The sequence below is a fragment of the Oncorhynchus tshawytscha genome, linkage group LG01 (genome assembly GCF_018296145.1).
Source record: "Oncorhynchus tshawytscha isolate Ot180627B linkage group LG01, Otsh_v2.0, whole genome shotgun sequence".
Classification (NCBI taxonomy): domain Eukaryota; kingdom Metazoa; phylum Chordata; class Actinopteri; order Salmoniformes; family Salmonidae; genus Oncorhynchus; species Oncorhynchus tshawytscha.
The window spans coordinates 6,239,840-6,263,877 of NC_056429.1; the positions used below are offsets into that span (position 1 = coordinate 6,239,840).

Below are 24,038 nucleotides of genomic sequence, written 5' to 3' on the forward strand. Positions count from 1 at the left end.
GCCACCAGCCATACTGCTCGTTCTGTGTGTGATTTCCTGCAAGACAGCAATGTCAGTGTTCTGCCATGGCCAGCGAAGAGCCCGGATCTCAATCCCATTGAGCATGTCTGGGACCTGTTGGATCGGAGGGTGAGGGCTAGGGCATTCACCCCAGAAATGTCTGGGAACCTGCAGGTCCCTTGGTGGAAGAGTGGGGTAACATCTCACAATAATAACTGGCAAATCTGGTGCAGTCCATGAGGAGGAGATGCACTGCAGTACTTAATGCAGCTGGTGGCCACACAAGATACTGACTGTTACCCACCACCACCACCCTTTGATCAGGGACACATTATTCAATTTCTGTTAGTCACATGTCTGTGGAACTTGTTCAGTTTATGTCTCAGTTGTTGAATCTTGTTATGTTCATGCAAATATTTACACATGTTAAGTTTGCTGAAAATTAACGCAGTGGACACCGAGAGGATGTTTCTTCTTTTTTTGCTGAGTTTATGTGATCGTATGCAAATGTAAGCAGGGTTTGAAATGTTTGTGTTTTAGTGAAATATGATATCTGTTTGGGCTTCTTGTGGTCAATTTGCATTATTATTTGTACAGTGTTCTGGCCACCTGACCATCCGCTCAAGGAAAAATCGTCCCGCGGCTGAATCTAGTTGATGATCTCTACCCGATAGGACTTGATTCATATCGTAATCTGGTTACCATAGTACCCCCTAGAGGCCACTATAGGCCCCTAGAGCCCTGGAAGGGCCCATTGAAATATAACTGTTAACCGCCAGAGATGGAGAGAAAGAAAGGCATAAAAAAAGTTGACTCGGGTCGACAGAGGCTCTAAACTGAGGACAAACGTTTTTGATTTCAAATCAAATGTAATTGTATTTGTCACATGCGCAGAATAGAACAATGCTTACTTACAAGCCCTTAACCAACAATGCAGTTTTAAGAAAATAAGAGATAATTATTTTTAAATAATTAAGAGATAACAATAACAAATAATTAAAGAGCAGCAGTAGCATAATAATGGCAGAGCTATATGCAGGTGGTACCGGTAGAGAGTCAATGCGCTGGGGGGCACCGGTGTCGAGGTAATTGAGGTAATATGTACATGTAGGTAGAGATATTAAAGTGACTATGCATAGATAATAACAGAGAGTAGCATCAACTAAATGGGGGGGGGTCAATGCAAATAATCTGGGTAGCCATTTGAATAGCTGTTCAAGAGTCTTATGGCTTGGGGTTAGAAGCTGCTTTAGAAGCCTCTTGGATCTAGACTTGGCGCTCCGGTACTGCTTGATGTACAGTCTATGACTAGGGTGGCTCCTGGAGTCTTTGACAATTTTCAGGGCCTTCCTCTGACACCGCCTGGTATAGAGTTCCTGGACGGCAGGAAGCTTGACCCCAAGTGATGTACTGGGTCGTACGCACTACCATCTGTAGTGCCTTGAGGTCGGGGCTGAGCAGTTGCCATACCAGGCAGTGATGCAACCAGTCAGTCAACAATTATCATGTTTTAGTCACGAAGTGTGTACACTGAATGTAAATCAACCTTGCCAATATGAACACACCCCTGGTAAAGAGAGAAGAGTGTGCGCATGTGTTGTGTATCGCGCGCCACGGAGCGGAGCTGTCGACAGGTACACGACACAGCTGACTGGGCGCGCGCAGCCGTTCGCTCTCCGTGGTGCTGAACGTTCTCCTAACCGCTACCTGCCTCACTGTAGGTCGTCACGAAAGATAAGGGAGAGTGGAGCTTCTTCCACTGGAAAATAGCCATACAATTTAGACTTTTCCGCATAATCATTGACGTTGTTTCTCTCATAATCTTATCATATCGTGGACACATTTCAAACGTTATCAAGAGGGTGATTTTTATATTTTTTATTTTAGCAATTGACTGGGATCTGTAGCCTACAAGATGGCACTGAATGGATGTACATTGCATAAGGCAAAGGAAGATTTATCAGACTGTTTTGTGACTGTGAACCCATACCATATCAGATTGGTCGCCTAATTCTGCAATATAATCGTTTTTTTCTCAGCTCATTCTATACACCTGGCATTGGATGTCTAAACCTCGAGGCACATAAATTCGGATTCAGATTTTACCGAATATGTTTAGCAATATTCCATATTTGAATTATTTATCGTAATATAAAAGAAATCGAGCAGAAATCAAGAAGAATTTGGAATCATGGAATCCGATCCCGAACCCGTTAAGCATCGGGCTTTCCCGCCCAGTAAAGAAGGGCTGAAGAAATTGGCTGGAAAGACCTTCGGCCATCTGTACAGGTAAAATAAGTAGCTCGAACCCTTCCCCCTTCCCTCTGTCTGCTTTTCACCTCCGATTACGTTTTTTTTTAACAAATTAAAAGCGTAAATAGGGAATTTAAATGTTAAATGTATATCCATATGTAATGCAGGTGTGAATTGCTTCCTGTCTCATCCAGGCAATGAGAAGAAAAAATCTCACTAACACCCAAACCCCATGAGAAATAAAATCTCACTTGCACCAAAACCCCACGAGAAATAAAATCTCACTAACACCCAAACCCCATGAGAAATAAAATCTCACTTGCACCAAAACCCCACGAGAAAATAAATCTCACTTGCAAATTGGTTGCTGTGATTCTGGACTAAATTCAAAAGAGAAAACCCCCCACATATTTTTAGATTAATTATCAACAAGACAGGAAGTGGAAATGCACAATAATATCAGAGTGGTCGAATATTTAAGGATCAGTTATTTCCCGGGAGAGTGAGGGTTGTGTTTTAAATAATTGATGCATCAGAACGCGTCGTGACACAAGGGGTCGGGGATATCTGTTACATGATATATTCATCAGTATTAACCAAGATCGATCTGTTAAATATTAACTGTCTTTCTTTGTGGTCGTGTAAAATGCGACACTGCATTGGAAAATCAAGGAATGGATTTTTAAAGGAAAATACTCGATATATATAGGCTACCATGGTGATCACATTTCTTGTTTTTTCTAAATTCAGGTTTTTGATCGAATAATTTTAAAATTATAGAAAAAAACGATCATTCTAAATCGTCAGGATTGAAACACGTGACTTTCCAAAAGCATTATTTAGGCTAATTAATTTCGTTTTTCGTGACTGAAAATAATGTGCTTTTCACTATAAAGATTGATGATTGATTGAAACAAAAATTGTAAAACACATATTCAATGGTAAGAGCTAATAAAAATGTTTTACATTGCGTTTTATTAGCAATCTATTTTTGAAACAGCAAAAAAAAATTCTTACATGGTTTATTCATTATAGTGTTTCTATTCCCTGTGGTTGGAGGTGTTAACCATTCCACTGAATAGTAGTGGCGTGATACATCACACAACACAATGTTGGCAGAAGACTCTTGGTTTTCCTATGCAATCTTATCTTATCACATCTATCGAATTTAGTAGCCCATCATTTGTTACCATACATCTTACATTTTAATCTAATAAAATGCTAAACTCGATCTTAATACATTTAATTGGTTATCTTATTGAGCTCTCAGTATACCGACACAGACAGTCTATATGTAGCATACATGTAAGTGCCGTGCTGTCTGTGTACTGCTGCAATGCGGTACGAAGGTCCTTTTATTGCATTCATTTAGCCAAGCTGTCGTTTTTTAGAACAGGTGGAATTTAAAACACTGAACGGAACATGGAACGGTAAAATGTCATAGTTTCACAAATAACATCAGCACTCTTCCTCTCGATTTGCCCTTCAGAATAAAATTACTACAAATTTCCATGCAATTTTAAATTATGTTTCAATATTTGAAGAACGAGTAAAAAATATATATTTAAAAAATAATAATAATAATAATAAAATAGACAAACAGATGGTGATTCAGTCTAATTTAGAGAATAAACACTTTTTTTCACACCAATCCGAATGATCTTCAAAAATGTCCTTCAAAACATTCAAAAATAAGTGGATATATCATTATTCTTTACCTTATAATACAACGAAATGTCTCCACTTTCTCGCCGTAGCCATCTATCTGGTGTTAATTAGCTTAGCTTAAAGGCCTATTCAATTTAAAAGTCAATGTGTTTGCCATATAACTTTTAAATAAGCCTGATAATTACAAGAATAGCCAGATATTTTTTTTAAAGGAAATACAGGATGTTATTAATAGTCCTACGGGTTCCTGTTTGGTCTAAAAGGGTGGTGGAGAAACGTCAGAAGACAGGTGAGGTGATCGAGTTAACGGAGGACGGCCGGCCCTCGGAGCAGCAGGAGAAGAAACCGCCTTTATGTGACTGCACGTGCTTCGGCCTCCCGCGCCGTTACATCATCGCCATCATGAGCGGCCTCGGATTCTGCATCTCCTTCGGCATCCGGTGTAACCTGGGCGTGGCTATCGTGGGCATGGTCAATAACAGTACCATACACAAGGATGGCAAGATCATCATCACAGAGGTGCCTGTCATATTTTTAACGTCCCAAATGACACCCTATTCCATACACAGTGAACTGGTTTTTACCAGAACCCTAGGGACCCTCAAATGGAGCACTACTCCCTATGGGACTTGGTCAAAAGCAGTGCACTATATAGGCAGTGAATTGGTTGCCAATAGGAATGGGAACGATATGACCCAGTCCCCGCCCCCTCTTCTTCTGCATCTGAGATAGCAAAGGCACGATTTCAATTGAATGAGTCATCCAACAAACAGACACCATAGCCCACATAAACCCTGCAGTCATCACGACTTTTATCATAGGCATAAAGTCTGCAAACTTAAATGAGCGAATTAATAGAGTTGGAATTCCAACTTGGATCCTTTTCCACATTCCTTGATGTTGGCCTAAGCAAAATTTCTTGTTGGAATGCCCCTTTAAGAATCCAAAGCCTGTATAACAGTATTACTCTATACCGTTCACACAATTTTACTTGATAATGTTTATGAAAAAAATAGAGAACAATCAGGACATTGTTATGCACATTTTGGGGTTGCATGGTAGCCTAGTGGTTAGAGCGTTGGGCTAGTAACTGTTGCAAGTTCAAATCCTCATCTGGTGTTTCTGTGTGTTATTGTTTCGTTTTGGGAAGAAAGCGAAGTTCAACTGGGATCCAGAGACGGTGGGGATGATCCACGGTTCATTCTTCTGGGGTTACATCGTCACACAAATACCCGGAGGGTGGATATGCTCACGACTAGCAGCAAACAGGTAAATGTCATCAGAAAAACATATTAAATAGTATAACATGTATCTATACTGAAGTTTCTTTTGGGAAAAAAATCAATTAGGCCTAATACAGTTAATATATTATATTATATTCCTTTCTGTTCTATTCTATATTCTTTCTGTTCTGTTCTATATACGTTCTGTTCTATTCTATATGCGTTCTATTCTATTCTATATTCTTTCTGTTCTAGTCTATATACGTTCTGTTCTATTCTATACACGTTCTGTTCTATTCTATATGCGTTCTATTCTATTCTATATTCTTTCTGTTCTAGTCTATATACGTTCTGCTCTATTCTATATGCGTTCTATTCTATTCTATATTCTTTCTGTTCTATTCTATACACGTTCTGTTCTATTCTATATACGTTCTATTCTATATACGTTCTGTTCTATTCTATATACGTTATGTTCTATTCTATATACGTTCTATTCTATATACGTTCTGTTCTATTCTATATACGTTCTATTCTATATACGTTCTGTTCTATTCTATATGCGTTCTATTCTATTCTATATTCTTTCTGTTCTATTCTATACACGTTCTGTTCTATTCTATATACGTTCTATTCTATATACGTTCTGTTCTATTCTATATACGTTATGTTCTATTCTATATACGTTCTATTCTATTCTATATACGTTCTGTTCTATTCTAACTGCGGTGAAACTTCACCACAGTTTTGTTCTGTTCTGTTCTAGTACTTTTTCCGTTGACATCTACCTGTGAGATGTATAACCAGAGTAACACCGTTTCAGTTTAAAGCAGACACTTGTTAAAGCCAGATGTGTGTCAGACGGGTGGATTTAGCTGGTATCACGGAGGAGGACTCTGACCTCGCGTCAGATATTGGGGATTCTATTACCGGCTGCGAGGCGTGCCTCCTCGTGCCTCCTCGTGATAATGAGCTCCCGCGGGACTACCGTGTCGAATCTTTTTTTTTTTTTTACTCGGTGGGAGGCATGGCAACGGGCAGTAGTAATGCCAGACATGTTATGTGCGCTCAAGTGTTCACAGATAGGACGAGATAAAAATGAACAAATAGGCCTATCAGTTTTATTTCCCAATTGTTGCTTTAAAATAAAATGTGCACGTTTCATTAGACAATAGTATAGGCTATATACACAACCATGCAAAATAATGTATGTGGAAATAGGCGATATTCTGTTCTATAAATCGCCCTGGATAAGAGCGTCTGCTAAATGACTAAAATATACATGCATTTTATGATATTCCTATCATACATTGAGACAGGATTGAGATGATAAATATTCTACTGGTTTAGTGTAATTCAGCAGGGACCGTCTCTAGTCTGTCCCATCTGAGCACCTTCTGCTGTGACAGACTGTCCTCACCTTGTCATTTCACCCCTAAAACGAAGCTTCAGCTGAAATTAACACATTTTATTTTGCGTATGCGACAGGTTTTTTTGTTCTTTCTTTTCTCATATCTTGATTATTTTATGTTTTAAATGTCCAGCATGATAGTTAGAACACATAGAGAGAAAATATTATTATTTTAGCTGTACATGAAATATGATAATAACGAAACCATTTTGTTGAACATAATTCCATGTCGGTCCATGTACAGTATTTTATGTCCACTTTGGTTTACAGCACAGTATTCATTCAATTGATATGCTAGGGCCAGCTAATGTATGGGATTGGGATTGGCTGATTTACAAATAGTATTTCCGTTGTTTCTCTTTGTTCGCAGAGTGTTCGGGTTGGCCATCTTCCTCACGTCCACCCTCAACATGCTCATCCCCTCCGCTGCCCGCGTGGACTATCGCTGCGTCATCTGTGTCCGCATACTACAAGGTCTGGTGGAGGTAAGACTGTGGGCTGCTGCCTGCTGATTGGTTGGTTTGGTCCTATATCACACACGTTTGTTTAACCTTCCATTGAGGTCAGAACACTTCTTTCCCGAGGGAGACCTTGTCATTAATTATGCATATCAGCATTAAAATAAACCAATAGGTGTATACACATCAATAACAGGAGAAAGGTCCACAAGACACATCTCCACTGCTAACAAAGTTGCCTTTTCTGCTTCCTGTTGTGCATCAGTATTATGGGGAGTGTTTATTTCTAGACTTTTGATGTTCATTCAAGATCATCACAGAGGTCACATGATTGGTATACCATATCACATAGCCTAGTGGTTAGAGCGTTGGACTAGTAACCGGAAGGTTGCGAGTTCAAACCCCCGAGCTGACAAGGTACAAATCTGTCATTCTGCCCCTGAACAGGCAGTTAACCCACTGTTCCTAGACTGTCATTGAAAATAAGAATGTGTTCTTAACTGACTTGCCTGGTTAAATAAAGGTTAAATAAATTAAATAAATAAATAAATATCTGTGTACACAGTTACACAGATCATGCACAATTCTATCTGTGTACCTTCATTCAATGCTGTATGCTGTTTTGGGGGAGGAAGCTCTTAGACTCTGTCATACCTGACCCTGAGCTTTAGAGCAAACAAGAAATATAAATGTGGGGGGAGAGATGTAGGGTTGTTCACATATAAAGACAAATAACAGAAGAAAGGAAACTCACGTGATGCCATCATCAAATCACACCAAATAGAGAAGGAAAAGGAGGATGTAGCAGCGGTGAAGAACCACTGTCAGACTGAAGGACCACTGTCAGACTGAAGGACCACTGTCAGACTGAAGGACCACTGTCAGACTGAAGGACCACTATCAGACTGAAGGACCACTGTCAGACTGAAGGACCACTGTCAGACTGAAGGACCACTGTCAGACTGAAGGACCACTGTCAGACTGACCACTATCAGACTGAAATACCACTATCAGACTGAAGGACCACTGTCAGACTGAAGGACCACTGTCAGACTGAAGGACCACTGTCAGACTGAAGGACCACTATCAGACTGAAGGACCACTGTCAGACTGAAGGACCACTATCAGACTGAAGGACCACTGTCAGACTGAAGGACCACTGTCAGACTGAAGGACCACTATCAGACTGAAGAACCACTGTCAGACTGAAGGACCACTGTCAGACTGAAGAACCACTGTCAGACTGAAGGACCACTATCAGACTGAAGAACCACTGTCAGACTGAAGGACCACTGTCAGACTGAAGGACCACTATCAGACTGAAGGACCAATGTCAGACTGAAGGACCACTGTCAGACTGAAGGACCACTGTCAGACTGAAGGACCACTATCAGACTGAAGGACCACTGTCAGACTGAAGGACCACTGTCAGACTGAAGGACCACTGTCAGACTGAAGGACCACTATATCAGACTGAAGGGCCACTGTCAGACTGAAGGACCACTGTCAGACTGAAGGACCACTGTTGGACTGAAGGACCACTGTCAGACTGAAGGACCACTGTCAGACTGAAGGACCACTGTCAGACTGAAGGACCACTATCAGACTGAAGGACCACTGTCAGACTGAAGGACCACTATCAGACTGAAGAACCACTGTCAGACTGAAGGACCACTGTCAGACTGAAGAACCACTGTCAGACTGAAGGACCACTATCAGACTGAATAACCACTGTCAGACTGAAGGCCCACTGTCAGACTGAAGGCCCACTATCAGACTGAAGGACCACTATCAGACTGAAGGACCACTATCAGACTGAAGGACCACTGTCAGACTGAAGGACCACTGTCAGACTGAAGGACCACTGTCAGACTGAAGGACCACTATCAGACTGAAGGACCACTATCAGACTGAAGGACCACTATCAGACTGAAGGACCACTGTCAGACTGAAGGACCACTGTCAGACTGAAGGACCACTATCAGACTGACCACTATCAGACTGACCACTATCAGACTGAAATACCACTATCAGACTGAAGGACCACTATCAGACTGACCACTATCAGACTGACCACTATCAGACTGAAGGACCACTATCAGACTGACCATTATCAGACTGAAATACCACTATCAGACTGAAGGACCACTGTCAGACTGACCACTATCCGACTGACCACTATCAGACTGAAGGACCACTATCAGACTGAAGGACCACTGTCAGACTGAAGGACCACTGTCAGACTGAAGGACCACTGTCAGACTGAAGGACCACTATCAGACTGAAGGACCACTATCAGACTGAAGGACCACTATCAGACTGAAGGACCACTGTCAGACTGAAGGAAGGACTGAAGGACCACTGTCAGACTGAAGGACCACTATCAGACTGAAGGACCACTATCAGACTGACCACTATCAGACTGAAATACCACTATCAGACTGAAGGACCACTGTCAGACTGACCACTATCAGACTGAAATGCCACTATCAGACTGAAATGCCACTATCAGACTGACCACTATCAGACTGAAATACCACTATCAGACTGAAGGACCACTGTCAGACTGAAGGACCACTATCAGACTGACCACTATCAGACTGAAGGACCACTATCAGACTGAAATACCACTATCAGACTGAAGGACCACTGTCAGACTGACCACTATCAGACTGAAGGACCACTATCAGACTGAAGGACCACTGTCAGACTGAAGGACCACTATCAGACTGAAGGACCACTGTCAGACTGAAGGACCACTATCAGACTGAAGGACCACTATCAGACTGACCACTATCAGACTGAAGGCCCACTATCAGACTGAAGGACCACTATCAGACTGAAGGACCACTGTCAGACTGAAGGACCACTATCAGACTGAAGGACCACTATCAGACTGAAGGACCACTGTCAGACTGAAGGACCACTGTCAGACTGAAGGACCACTATCAGACTGACCACTATCAGACTGAAATACCACTATCAGACTGAAGGACCACTGTCAGACTGAAGGACCACTATCAGACTGACCACTATCAGACTGAAGGACCACTATCAGACTGAAATACCACTATCAGACTGAAGGACCACTGTCAGACTGAAGGACCACTATCAGACTGAAGGACCACTATCAGACTGAAATACCACTATCAGACTGAAGGACCACTATCAGACTGAAGGACCACTATCAGACTGACCACTATCAGACTGAAATATACATGCATGAAATATACCACTATCAGACTGAAGGACCACTATCAGTCTGAAACCCCACTATCAGACTGAAATACCACTATCAGACTGAAGGACCACTATCAGACTGACCACTATCAGACTGAAATACCACTATCAGACTGAAGGACCACTATCAGACTGAAGGACCACTATCAGACTGAAGGACCACTATCAGACTGAAGGACCACTATCAGACTGAAGGACCACTATCAGACTGAAGGACCACTATCAGACTGACCACTATCAGACTGAAATACCACTATCAGACTGAAATACCACTATCAGACTGAAGGACCACTATCAGACTGAAGGACCACTATCAGACTGAAGGACCACTATCAGACTGAAGGACCACTATCAGACTGAAGGACCACTATCAGACTGAAATATCACTATCAGACTGAAATACCACTATCAGACTGAAGGACCACTGTCAGACTGAAGGACCACTATCAGACTGACCACTATCAGACTGAAATACCACTATCAGACTGAAGGACCACTATCAGACTGAAATACCACTATCAGACTGAAGGACCACTATCAGACTGAAGGACCACTATTAGACTGAAGGACCACTATCAGACTGAAGGACCACTATCAGACTGAAGGACCACTATCAGACTGAAGGACCACTGTCAGACTGAAGGACCACTATCAGACTGAAGGACCACTATCAGACTGAAGGACCACTGTCAGACTGAAGGACCACTGTCAGACTGAAGGACCACTGTCAGACTGAAGGACCACTGTCAGACTGAAGGACCACTATCAGACTGACCACTATCAGACTGAAATACCACTATCAGACTGAAGGACCACTGTCAGACTGAAGGACCACTATCAGACTGACCACTATCAGACTGAAGGACCACTATCAGACTGAAATACCACTATCAGACTGAAGGACCACTGTCAGACTGAAGGACCACTATCAGACTGAAGGACCACTATCAGACTGAAATACCACTATCAGACTGAAGGACCACTATCAGACTGAAGGACCACTATCAGACTGACCACTATCAGACTGAAGTACCACTATCAGACTGAAGGACCACTGTCAGACTGAAGGACCACTGTCAGACTGACCACTATCAGACTGAAATATACATGCATGAAATATACCACTATCAGACTGACCACTGTCAGACTGAAGGACCACTATCAGACTGAAGGACCACTATCAGACTGAAGGACCACTGTCAGACTGAAGGACCACTATCAGACTGAAGGACCACTATCAGACTGACCACTATCAGACTGAAATATACATGCATGAAATATACCACTATCAGACTGACCACTGTCAGACTGAAGAACCACTATCAGACTGAAGGACCAGTATCAGACTGACCACTATCAGACTGAAATATACATGCATGAAATATACCACTATCAGACTGAAGGACCACTATCAGTCTGAAACCCCACTATCAGACTGAAATACCACTATCAGACTGAAGGACCACTATCAGACTGACCACTATCAGACTGAAATACCACTATCAGACTGAAGGACCACTATCAGACTGAAGGACCACTATCAGACTGAAGGACCACTATCAGACTGAAGGACCACTATCAGACTGAAGGACCACTATCAGACTGAAGGACCACTATCAGACTGAAGGACCACTATCAGACTGAAGGACCACTATCAGACTGACCACTATCAGACTGAAATACCACTATCAGACTGAAATACCACTATCAGTCTGAAGGACCACTATCAGACTGAAGGACCACTATCAGACTGAAGGACCACTATCAGACTGAAGGACCACTATCAGACTGAAGGACCACTATCAGACTGAAATATCACTATCAGACTGAAATACCACTATCAGACTGAAGGACCACTGTCAGACTGAAGGACCACTATCAGACTGACCACTATCAGACTGAAATACCACTATCAGACTGAAGGACCACTATCAGACTGAAATACCACTATCAGACTGAAATACCACTATCAGACTGAAGGACCACTATCAGACTGAAGGACCACTATCAGACTGAAGGACCACTATCAGACTGAAGGACCACTATCAGACTGAAGGACCACTGTCAGACTGAAGGACCACTGTCAGACTGAAGGACCACTATCAGACTGACCACTATCAGACTGAAGGACCACTGTCAGACTGAAGGACCACTATCAGACTGACCACTATCAGACTGAAGGACCACTATCAGACTGAAGGACCACTATCAGACTGAAGGACCACTGTCAGACTGAAGGACCACTATCAGACTGACCACTATCAGACTGAAGGACCACTATCAGACTGAAGGACCACTATCAGACTGAAGGACCACTATCAGACTGAAGGACCACTGTCAGACTGAAATACCACTATCAGACTGACCACTGTCAGACTGAAGGACCACTGTCAGACTGAAGGACCACTATCAGACTGAAGGACCACTGTCAGACTGAAGGACCACTGTCAGACTGAAGGACCACTATCAGACTGAAGGACCACTATCAGACTGAAGGACCACTATCAGACTGAAGGACCACTATCAGACTGAAACCCCACTATCAGACTGAAGGACCACTGTCAGACTGAAGGACCACTATCAGACTGACCACTGTCAGACTGAAAGACCACTGTCAGACTGAAGGACTACTATCAGACTGAAACCCCACTATCAGACTGAAGGACCACTGTCAGACTGAAGGACCACTATCAGACTGACCACTGTCAGACTGAAAGACCACTGTCAGACTGAAGGACCACTATCAGACTGAAACCCCACTATCAGACTGAAGGACCACTGTCAGACTGAAGGACCACTGTCAGACTGAAGGACCACTATCAGACTGAAGAACATCCTTCCTTTATTATTTTTGTTCATTTTTAAATCTTCCTGTCCTATGAATGGAATCCTCCATCTCTCCATCCCTCCAGCTCTCCATCCATCCAGCTCTCTATCCCTCCAGCTCTCTATCCCTCCAGCTCTCTATCCCTCCATCCCTCCACCCCTCCATCTATCTATCCCTCCATCTCTCTATCCCTCTATCCTTCCATCCCTCCATCTCTCTATCCCCCTATCTCTCCATCTCTCTATCCCTCCATCCTTCCATCCATCCATCCCTCCAGTTCTCCATCCCTCCATCCCTTTATCCCTCCATCCCTCCATCCCTCCAGCTCTCTATCCCTCCATCCTTCCATCCATCCATCCCTCCAGCTCTCCATCCCTCCATCTCTCCATCCATCCAGCTCACCATCCCTCCATCTCTCCATCCATCCAGCTCTCCATCCCTCCATCTCTCCATCCATCCAGCTCACCATCCCTCCATCTACCCATCCCTCCATCTCTCCATCCATCCAGGTATCCATCCCTCCATCCCTCCATCTATCCATCCCTCCATCTATCCATCCCTCCATCTCTCTATCCCTCCATCTCTCCATCGCTCCATCTATCTATCTATCCATCTCTCCATCCCCCATCCCTCTATCCCTCCATCCTTCCATCCCGCCATCCCTCCATCTCTCTATCCCTCCATCCCTCCAGCTCTCTATCCCTCCAGCTCTCTATCCCTCCAGCTCTCTATCCCTCCATCCCTCCACCCCTCCATCTATCTATCCCTCCATCTCTCTATCCCTCTATCCTTCCATCCCTCCATCTCTCTATCCCCCTATCTCTCCATCTCTCTATCCCTCCATCCTTCCATCCATCCATCCCTCCAGTTCTCCATCCCTCCATCCCTTTATCCCTCCATCCCTCCATCCCTCCAGCTCTCTATCCCTCTATCCCTCCATCTATCCATCCCTCCATCCATCCCTCCACCCTTCCATCTCTCCATCCCCCATCCTTCCATCCCTCCATCCCTCCATCCTTCCATCCCTCCATCTCTCCATCCCTCCATCCTTCCATCCCTCCATCCCTCCATTCCTCAATGGAGAAACAGAAGCAGTCTGTGTCTGTGCTCAGTCCTCCCTTGTGCATCGACTTCTTACTGCAAATTAAACATTAGCATTTCAGGGTGACTCCCACAGCAGGCCCAAGCAATTTGTGTCTATCAATAGTTGATTGTGTGCCACTTAGTGAGTAATTGAAAATTTATGGGAGCAATTCTCTTTTTGTGTTGAAGTAGGATCGTTAGCTTGAATCTGCCCTGGCTGCCTCAGTCTCAGGTCGCGTCTGAAATGGCACTCTATTCCATATATAGTCTCAAATGGTACTCTATTCCATATATAGTCTCAAATTGTACTCTATTCCATATATAGACTCAAATGGCACCCTATTCCATATGTAGTCTCAAATGGTACTCTATTCCATATATCGTCTCAAATGGCACTTTGTTCCATATATAGTCTCAAATAGCATTCTATTCCATATATAGTCTCAAATAGCATTCTATTCCATATATAGTCTCAAATGGCGACTTTTCCATATATAGTCTCAAATGGCACCCGATTCCATATATATATTATTCCCTAAGCAGTGCACTACTTTTGACCAGGGTCGAATAGGCTGCCATTTAACACAGCCGCAGTCCCACCTCAACCCGTTTATCCAGAATAGGAATGTTCAGCTCAGATGTGTCGTGTCAGTTTATTTTAAGATAAGACATGATAATCTTCCTTGTATTTGACTAATGAGAAAAACTGTCCGCTCAGTTGTCAGTGCCGTTTACAAACACCGACTCATCCCAATCGGATTTATTACTGAATATTTGTTTGATGATATTAAATCCTATTTGGTTAAGTCATTTGGAAATTATCCTCGTCGGCAAAATAACACAGACACTGGAACGAGGAACTCTGCCTAGAAGGCCAGCATCCCAGAGTCACCTCTTCACCGTTGACATTGAGACTGGTGTTTTGCAGGTACTATATAATGAAGCTGCCAGTTGAGGACTTGTGAGGCGTCTGTTTCTCAAACTAGACACTCTAATGTACTTGTCCTCTTGCTCAGTTGTGCACCAGGAACTCCCACTCCTCTTTCTATTCTGGTTAGGGCCAGTTTGTGCTGTTCTGTAAAGGGAGTAGTGCAAAGCGTTGTACCAGATCTTCAGTTTCTTGACAATTTCTTGCATGGAATAGCCTTCATTTCTCAGAACAAGAATAGACTGACGAGTTTCAGAACAAGATTACAGGCCATTCTGAGCCTGTAATCGAACCCACAAATGCTGATGCTCCAGATTCTCAAGGCCAGTTTTAATGCTTCTTTAATAAGCACAACAGTTTTCAGCTGTGCTAACATAATTGCAAAAGGGTTTTCTAATGATCAATTAGCCTTTAAAAATTATAAACTTGGATTAGCTAACACAACGTGCCATTGGAACACAGGAGTGATGGTTGCTGATAATGGGCCTCTGTACTCCTATGTAGATATTCCATTTTAAAAATCATCTGTTTCCAGCTACAATAGTAAATTACAACATTAACAATGTCTACACTGTATTTCTGATCAATTTGATGTTATTTCAATGGACAAAAAAATGTGCTTTTCTTTCAAAAACAAGGAAATTTCTAAGTGACCCCAAACTTTGGAATGGTAGTGTATGTATAATATAATATATCCTATACTCTGTGTTCCTCCATAGGGAATGACCTACCCAGCCTGTCATACCACACTCTAATGTATATATGTATAATATATCATATACTCTGTTCCTCCATAGGGAGTGACCTACCCTGCCTGTCATACCACACTATAATGTATATATGTACAATATAATATATCATATACTCTGTGTTCCTCCATAGGGAGTGACCTACCCAGCCTGTCATACCACACTATAATGTATATATGTATAATATATCATATACTCTGTGTTCCTCCGTAGGGAGTGACCTACCCTGCCTGTCATGGCATCTGGAGTAAGTGGGCCCCACCACTGGAGAGGAGCCGTCTGGCCACCACCTCATTCTGTGGATCCTATGCTGGTGCCGTGATAGCCATGCCTCTGGCTGGGATCTTGGTCCAGTACTCTGGCTGGTCCTCCGTCTTCTATCTGTACGGTAGGTTCATCACCTGGAAAACAGTGGCACTTGTTACTGAGTGGACTATCCTGGCTAAATCACTGTCCATAGTTATTCTTAGAGTAGCTACATCTGTCCTAGGGGGATGCTTTTTGAGACAAGATTGTCTATTTGACTTTATTTGTGTCTATTGACTAAAAAAATCAGGAATAAACCAGAAATATCCATATACCTCATATTTTATGAATCAGATTAACAGTAATATAACTCTCTCTATCATTCTCTCTCTCTCTCTCTCTCTCTCTCTCTCTCTCTCTCTCGCTCTCTCTCTCTCGCTCTGTCTCTCTGTCTCTGTCTCGGTCTCTCGCTCTAGGCTGCTTTGGGATGTTCTGGTACATGTTCTGGATCCTGGTGTCCTATGAGAGCCCAGAGGTTCACCCCACCATCACCGCCGAGGAGAGACGTTACATCGAGGAGAGCATCGGAGAGGGTCAAGAACTATTCGGTCCTGCTAGCGTGAGTTCTCCTCCTTCTCCTCCTTCTCCTCCACTTCTCCACCTATCCAACTAACTGACACGTGTTCTGCTATACACAACTATGGCTCTGCAGAAATACAAGACTCCATGGAGGAAGTTCTTCACCTCAATGCCCGTCTATGCTATCATCGTGGCCAACTTCTGCAGGAGCTGGACTTTCTACCTGCTCCTCATCAGCCAGCCGGCCTACTTCGAGGAGGTGTTCGGCTTTGAGATCAGCAAGGTAAAAGGATGAGCCGTTCACTCACAATACCAGCCAGGTGTGAATAGTTGGCTTGATTTGTGATAGACGTAACCGGGGCAGACAAAACTCATCAGACATATCCGTTGTGTCATATGTACATCACTTGTACGGGGCATATCAATTGCTTTACTGAGTACCAGTGTTGGATTTCATTTCCGTTTCGTAACGTTGAGGGTAAAATGTCCTCTAGACACCAAACACAGACACATCCTGGTCCGCGTCCTAAATGGTATCCTATTGGCCCGGCTACATTTAACCAGGGCTCTGATCAAAAGTAGTGCACTACGTAGTAAATAGCATTTCATTTTGGGACGCAAGCGATATAACTCAGGCTGGTCTGACAAGTGTAATAATTCAGATGCTGGGTGGATCTCTGGCTCTCTTGTGGATCAGGGTGTGAATTATAGCCTCGGTGTGATATTTGGAGTCAGTGGTGGTTAAAGGGGAGTAGGAAGACGTGTTCTGGGACAATCACTGTTTTGATTTAAGAGGTGTAGCTTGAAAGATGATATCTCTCTTTTCTACTCCCTCTGCACCCTGCACCATTACTGTTATCCTGATACGTCATGACAACATGATACGTCATGACACCATGATACATCGTGACATCATGACAGCATGACATCGTGACATCATGATATCATGACAGTATGGCATCGTGACATCATGATACATCATGACAGCATGACATCATGACATCATGACACCTAATGACATCATGACAGCATGGCATCGTGACATCATGATACATCATGACATTATGATACATCATGACATCATGACATCATGACATCGTGACATCATGATATCATGACAGTATGGCATTGTGACAACATGATACATCATGACATTATGATACATCATGACATCATGACATCGTGACATCATGATATCATGACAGTATGGCATCGTGACATCATGATACATCATGACATCATGACACATAATGACAGCATGACATCATGATACATCATGACATCATGACAGTATGGCATCGTGACATCATGATACATCATGACAGCATGACATCATGACACCTAATGACATCATGACAGCATGGCATCGTGACATCATGATACATCATGACATTATGATACATCATGACATTATGATACATCATGACATCATGACATCATGACATCGTGACATCATGATACATGGGAACACGTCAAGGCCATGAATGACAAACTAATCTGCGTTTGAAAGATCTCAACACAGAACAACATACAAGGAGAATTTGCGCACATGTTGGAAACAGACTTCTGAAATGAACTTTGACACATAATAAATATGTATCTGGATAGACCATTTCAATGGGTTGTCAGTTTTGGCATTGACTGCCATGTTGATGTTTAATTGCAGGCAACTTGAAAGTTGAAATGTTTATGGTTCACTGTATGTGTTGTCAGGTGTTAATGCTGTAGGCACCTCCACACTTACTGAGGACCATCATAAAGCCCTTTATTGTTATTGTGTATATTCAATGTTGATGTTGATGTTTACGTTGTCAGGTGGGCATGGTGTCGGCCCTGCCTCACTTGGTGATGACCATCATCGTACCCATCGGAGGACAGCTGGCTGACTGGCTACGCACCAGAAACATCCTGTCTACTACCACCGTCAGGAAGATCATGAACTGTGGAGGTGAGGGCTACATAAGGACTTCATAAGGGCTACATAGAGATTTCATAAGGGCTACATAGAAAACTGTGTAACACATTCATAATCTATACAGTTCATCCTGTCAACTTCCATCGTCATGGTCTGGAAGATCATGAACTGCGGAGATAAAGATTAGCTACATAAGGACTTTATAACACATGCATAACCTATACATAACACATTCCTAACCTGTTCATATCACATTGTAGACTGTATGTCACCAAGGATAATAACTAGACTGTAGGTCACCAAGGATAATAACTAGACTGTAGGTCACCAAGGATAATAACTAGACTGTAGATAATAAAGGATAATAACTAGACTGTAGATAATAAAGGATAATATCTAGGCTGTAGGTCACCAAGGATAATAACTAGACGGTAGGTCACCAAGGATAATAACTAGACTGTAGATAATGAAGGATAATAACTAGACTGTAGGTCACCAAGGATAATAACTAGACGGTAGATAATAAAGGATGATAACTAGACTGTAGATAATAAATGATATTAACTAGACTGTAGGTCACCAAGGATAATAACTAGACTGTAGATAGTAAAGGATAATAACTAGACTGTAGGTCACCAAGGATAATAACTAGACTGTAGATAATAAAGTATAATAACTAGACTGTAGATAATAAAGGATAATAACTAGACTGTAGGTCACCAAGGATAATAACTAGACTGTAGATAATAAAGGATAATAACTAGACTGTAGGTCACCAAGGATAATAACTAGACTGTAGATAGTAAAGGATCATAACTAGACTGTAGGTCACCAAGGATAATAACTAGACTGTAGATAATAAAGGATAATAACTAGACTGTAGATAATAAAGGATAATAACTAGACTGTAGATAATAAAGGATAATATCTAGGCTGTAGGTCACCAAGGATAATAACTAGGCTGTAGGTCACCAAGGATAATAACTAGACTGTAGGTCACCAAGGATAATAACTAGACTGTAGGTCACCTGGGATAATAACTAGACTGTAGGTCACCAAGGATGATAACTAGACTGTAGATAATAAAGGATAATAACTAGACTGTAGGTCACCAAGGATAATAACTAGACTGTAGGTCACCTGGGATAATAACTAGACTGTAGGTCACCAAGGATGATAACTAGACTGTAGATAATAACGGATAATATCTAGACTGTAGATAATAAAGGATAATATCTAGGCTGTAGGTCACCAAGGATAATAACTAGACTGTAGGTCACCAAGGGTAATAACTAGACTGTAGATAATAAAGGATAATAACTAGACTGTAGGTCACCAAGGATAATAACTAGACTGTAGGTCACCAAGGGTAATAACTAGACTGTAGATAATAAAGGATAATAACTAGACTGTAGGTCACCTGGGATAATAACTAGACTGTAGGTCACCAAGGATAATAACTAGGCTGTAGGTCACCAAGGATAATAACTAGACTGTAGATAATAAAGGATAATAACTAGACTGTAGGTCACCAAGGATAATAACTAGGCTGTAGGTAACCAAGGATAATAACTAGAATGTAGGTCACCAAGGATAATAACTAGACTGTAGGTCACCAAGGATAATAACTAGACTGTAGGTCACCAAGGATAATAACTAGACTGTAGATAATAAAGGATAATAACTAGGCTGTAGGTAATAAAGGATAATAACTACACTGTAGGTCACCAAGGATAATAACTAGGCTGTAGGTCATCAAGGATAATAACTAGGCTGTAGGTCACCAAGATGCATACTAACTATAATAGGGTTTTCCTTTACTCTTGCTTGCACTGAGTTGGCAGATAGTGACTTGTTTTTAAGAGGCTTTTTCACTTGCAAAGGTTGTGATATGAGGTTGTTTTACTACACCTATTGTAGTTAAATGCACTGATTGAAAGTCACTTTGGATAAAAGAGTATCTGCTAAATGATTACAATGTATTGTTGTTGCCTGGTGTGTAGGGTTTGGAATGGAGGCCACTCTGCTTCTCGTGGTTGGTTTCTCTCACACCAAGGGTGTGGCCATCTCTTTCCTGGTTATGGCTGTGGGCTTCAGTGGCTTCGCTATATCAGGTGAGTAGTCGAACATTTTAAAGATTTTGTAAACAATTAAATTAAAGTTAAACACTCTCTTTTAGGCCCGGGATTTAATTCTGTTCCGAGCTTTTGTCGGCTGTGCACCTCTTAAAGCTAATATTTCGGCGTTCACTGTACTAAATAAACAAAAGCCAACTTAAACAATTGCCTAATCAGTGTTATTCTGTGAGTTGAGTGGACAAGAATTTGCATTAATGTGGTTAGTTTGTTTACTCAACAAACTCTGCTCGAAGTGAGCTAAATTTGAACAAGCTTGTTGAGTAGAATTACAAATTCATGTTTGCTCCAAACAACTCACTTCATTATTCTATTTCCCAGCATGGTCTATTGCAGGTTCATTTTCATAATTGCTTGTTTCAGTAAATAGCTTTTCCAGTTTATATGATTTAGGTAGTCTCAATAGTCAATCTTCCCTACTCCAGCAGTCATTCTCAATGCAGGTTGCGGATGATTAAAAGTTTAAATTGTTGGAATTACACACAACTTTGCAAGCCAGCATAATGTTTCATGCCGGTATGATATGGCCTGTAAACCAGGAGTTTCAGACCACTGTGTTAGGGTGTAACTGAACCCTCAAATAAAGGTCTTCTGATATACTGTACGGTATATAATGTTGTGTCATAAACGTTTTAAATGGAAAGATAACAATGTTACATATTCACTTGGACGCTCGCTTGGTGAACGCTACAGGACTGAAAGGCACTGAATACAACAACCATGTCTCTGTCACTTAACAAACACATTCAACCTGTAGTAACTACAATTTGCTCTAAAGGCACACTGGGAAATATGCAAATAAGGTCGAATATATTATCTGGTTGAATGGTGTGTTGACTCAACCTAAAATTCAGATTTTTAAATCACACATATACTGACTGTTGATCTTCTTGACCATTTTCATAAAATGATGTATTTTGTAGGTTTCAATGTGAACCACCTGGATATCGCCCCTCGCTATGCCAGTATCCTGATGGGTATATCTAACGGTGTGGGAACCCTGTCAGGGATGGTGTGCCCACTCATCGTGGGGGCCATGACCAAAAACAAGGTACACATTCTGTTTCAGGATAATAACTAGACTGTAGATAATAAAGGATAATAACTAGACTGTAGGTCACCAAGGATAATAACTAGGTACACATTCTGTTTCAGGAAGCTATTTTTGGGGGCTGGGGGAGGGGGTGTATGTGGTTAACGGTTAAATGTTCTACTAGTTCCAAGTTAACTAGTTAACTACAATATACCACTATAATTGTTATGGTTTACCATATATAGACAAAGTATGTTCCTTCACGCCAACAGAAGTGTTATAAACACTTTTGAAATCTTACTCACCAGAGCTCCCATTTCCTGTGTTCTGGCATCACTTCCTGTCTCTAGACTCGAGAGGAGTGGCAATGGGTGTTCCTCATCGCTGCCCTGGTTCACTACGGAGGGGTCATCTTCTACGGGATCTTTGCGTCGGGCGAGAAGCAGCCATGGGCCGACCCGGAGCTGACCAGCGACGAGAAGTGTGGCTTCATCGACGAGGACGAGCTGGCAGAGGAGACGGGTGACATCACACAGGGCTATAGTGGTGGCATGGCGGCAGTAGGCGCAGGGAAGAGTTACGGGGCCACTACAACTGGGCTCAACGGGGGCTGGGTGGCACCAGACAGCTGGGAGAATGTAGAGGAGGAACCAGCTGGGCAGACCTGGGCAGATTGAGACTACTCATAGAACAGGGCCGTATGTATCGAGTGTATCAGCGCAGAAGTGCAGATTTTGGATCGTGTTTTGCCTTTTATATCATAATAAATAATATTAGGTGGCTGATCCTAGATCAGCTATCCTACTCTGAGATGCTTGATACATATGGCCCCAGATATAATCATGTTATGGCAGCGGTGGGGGTGTTCTAGCCTGGTTTCTGATCTGTTTGTGCTGTCTTGCCAACGCCTACAATGACCATAGACCACTGCTACAATGACCACGGCACAAACAGATCTGGGACCAGGCTAGGGTAGTTCACCCACTAAAAGAGAGAGAGAGAGAGAGAGAGAGAGAGAGAGAGAGAGAGAGAGAGAGAGAGAGAAATGCCATTGTGGTTTGCACAAATTAGCATAAAAAAATTAGATACTGTATGTAAAATATTTACGTATATTGAGAAAGAAAATGTAAAATAATAAAATCACGCGTTGGTTCCACACAAGCAGGTTAAAATATCAGTGTAAAATATATTTCCAGTTATATAATCCCCATGTCGCACATCTAGAGCCTTCGATCCTAGCAGTTTAAGGGCAACGGTAGGCCTAGTTATTATACCTTCAAGGCTCCCTAACCTCATAAAAAATGTACTTGAAACAACAAACGAGCCAGATATTGTGAACTTCATAGGTCTATAAAACCCTTGTCTGAAATATCACTTTCTGATTGCACTGATACTGTAAGTATTAAAAAAAAAAAAACTTAAAAAAAAAAAAAAAATAGATATTATTATATTTCTTATCAATGGCGTTTTATGTACTTTATAGATATACTGTTTCTGTGAGACTATTGTGGATTTGGGTCGTCGATCTGTGTGACAAATTGATGTAAAAAGGCCATATTTTTCACGGACATAATCTTTTCAGGGAGTTGTATGATCCGCTTACAAAACAAAGTCTTGTTCTTGAGCAAGGCCTAAACAACTAAGGAAAAGACTTAAACTAGTGTGTGTGTGTGTGTGTGTGTGTGTGTGTGTGTGTGTGTGTGTGTGTGTGTGTGCGTGTGTGTGTGCGTGTGTGCGTGTGTGCGTGTGTGCGTGTGAGCGTGTGTGTGTGTGTGTGTGTGTGTGTGTGTGTGTGTGTGTGTGTGTGTGTGCATGCGTGCGTGTGTGTGTAAGACTCAGTGTAATATTTATATGTGCGTTGTTGCATGAATTTGCTCAAATAGATGTTTCTGATACAGCTTTTTCATAGCCACTGGAAGTCCTCATCCCTTTCACTGCTATATTTTGAAATAATGTGTCTAGTACCATACCAGTGATAACATGGACTTTTATGTTCATATGTTCATATATATGTTCATATATGGTATTCATGAGAGATTTAAAAAAATATATATACATATAATGATTGCACTATAAGCACAGAATTACACTAGAATGAACATTGGCACCCTGGCATCATGACAACAGGGTGGCCATCTTTGACTGCTATTGTATTTCTACGTGTGAAGGATAATTTTTCTCTCAAGGGCATCATTGATTGAGCAACTGTGTTTGATGTGCATTGCAATAATTCCCCCATTGTAACGGTTGCTACTATCCATCCAGTTTCTGTTCTATAAACTAGTGTAAC

General features: G+C 42.0%; 1 protein-coding gene across 1 annotated transcript; it reads left to right on the plus strand.

The window, feature by feature from the left end:
- Nucleotides 1-1,604: 1,604 nt before the first annotated feature.
- Nucleotides 1,605-23,475, plus strand: LOC112263615 (vesicular glutamate transporter 2.1). Its single transcript, XM_024440107.2, has 11 exons — nt 1,605-2,289; nt 4,185-4,440; nt 5,072-5,190; nt 6,926-7,040; nt 16,054-16,228; nt 16,563-16,705; nt 16,799-16,948; nt 18,481-18,613; nt 20,584-20,694; nt 21,639-21,766; nt 22,099-23,475. Exons 1-11 carry the CDS (start codon nt 2,192-2,194, stop codon nt 22,423-22,425), a joined length of 1,755 nt encoding a protein of 584 aa, XP_024295875.1. The 5' UTR covers nt 1,605-2,191; the 3' UTR covers nt 22,426-23,475.
- The last annotated feature ends 563 nt before the right edge of the window (nt 23,476-24,038 follow it).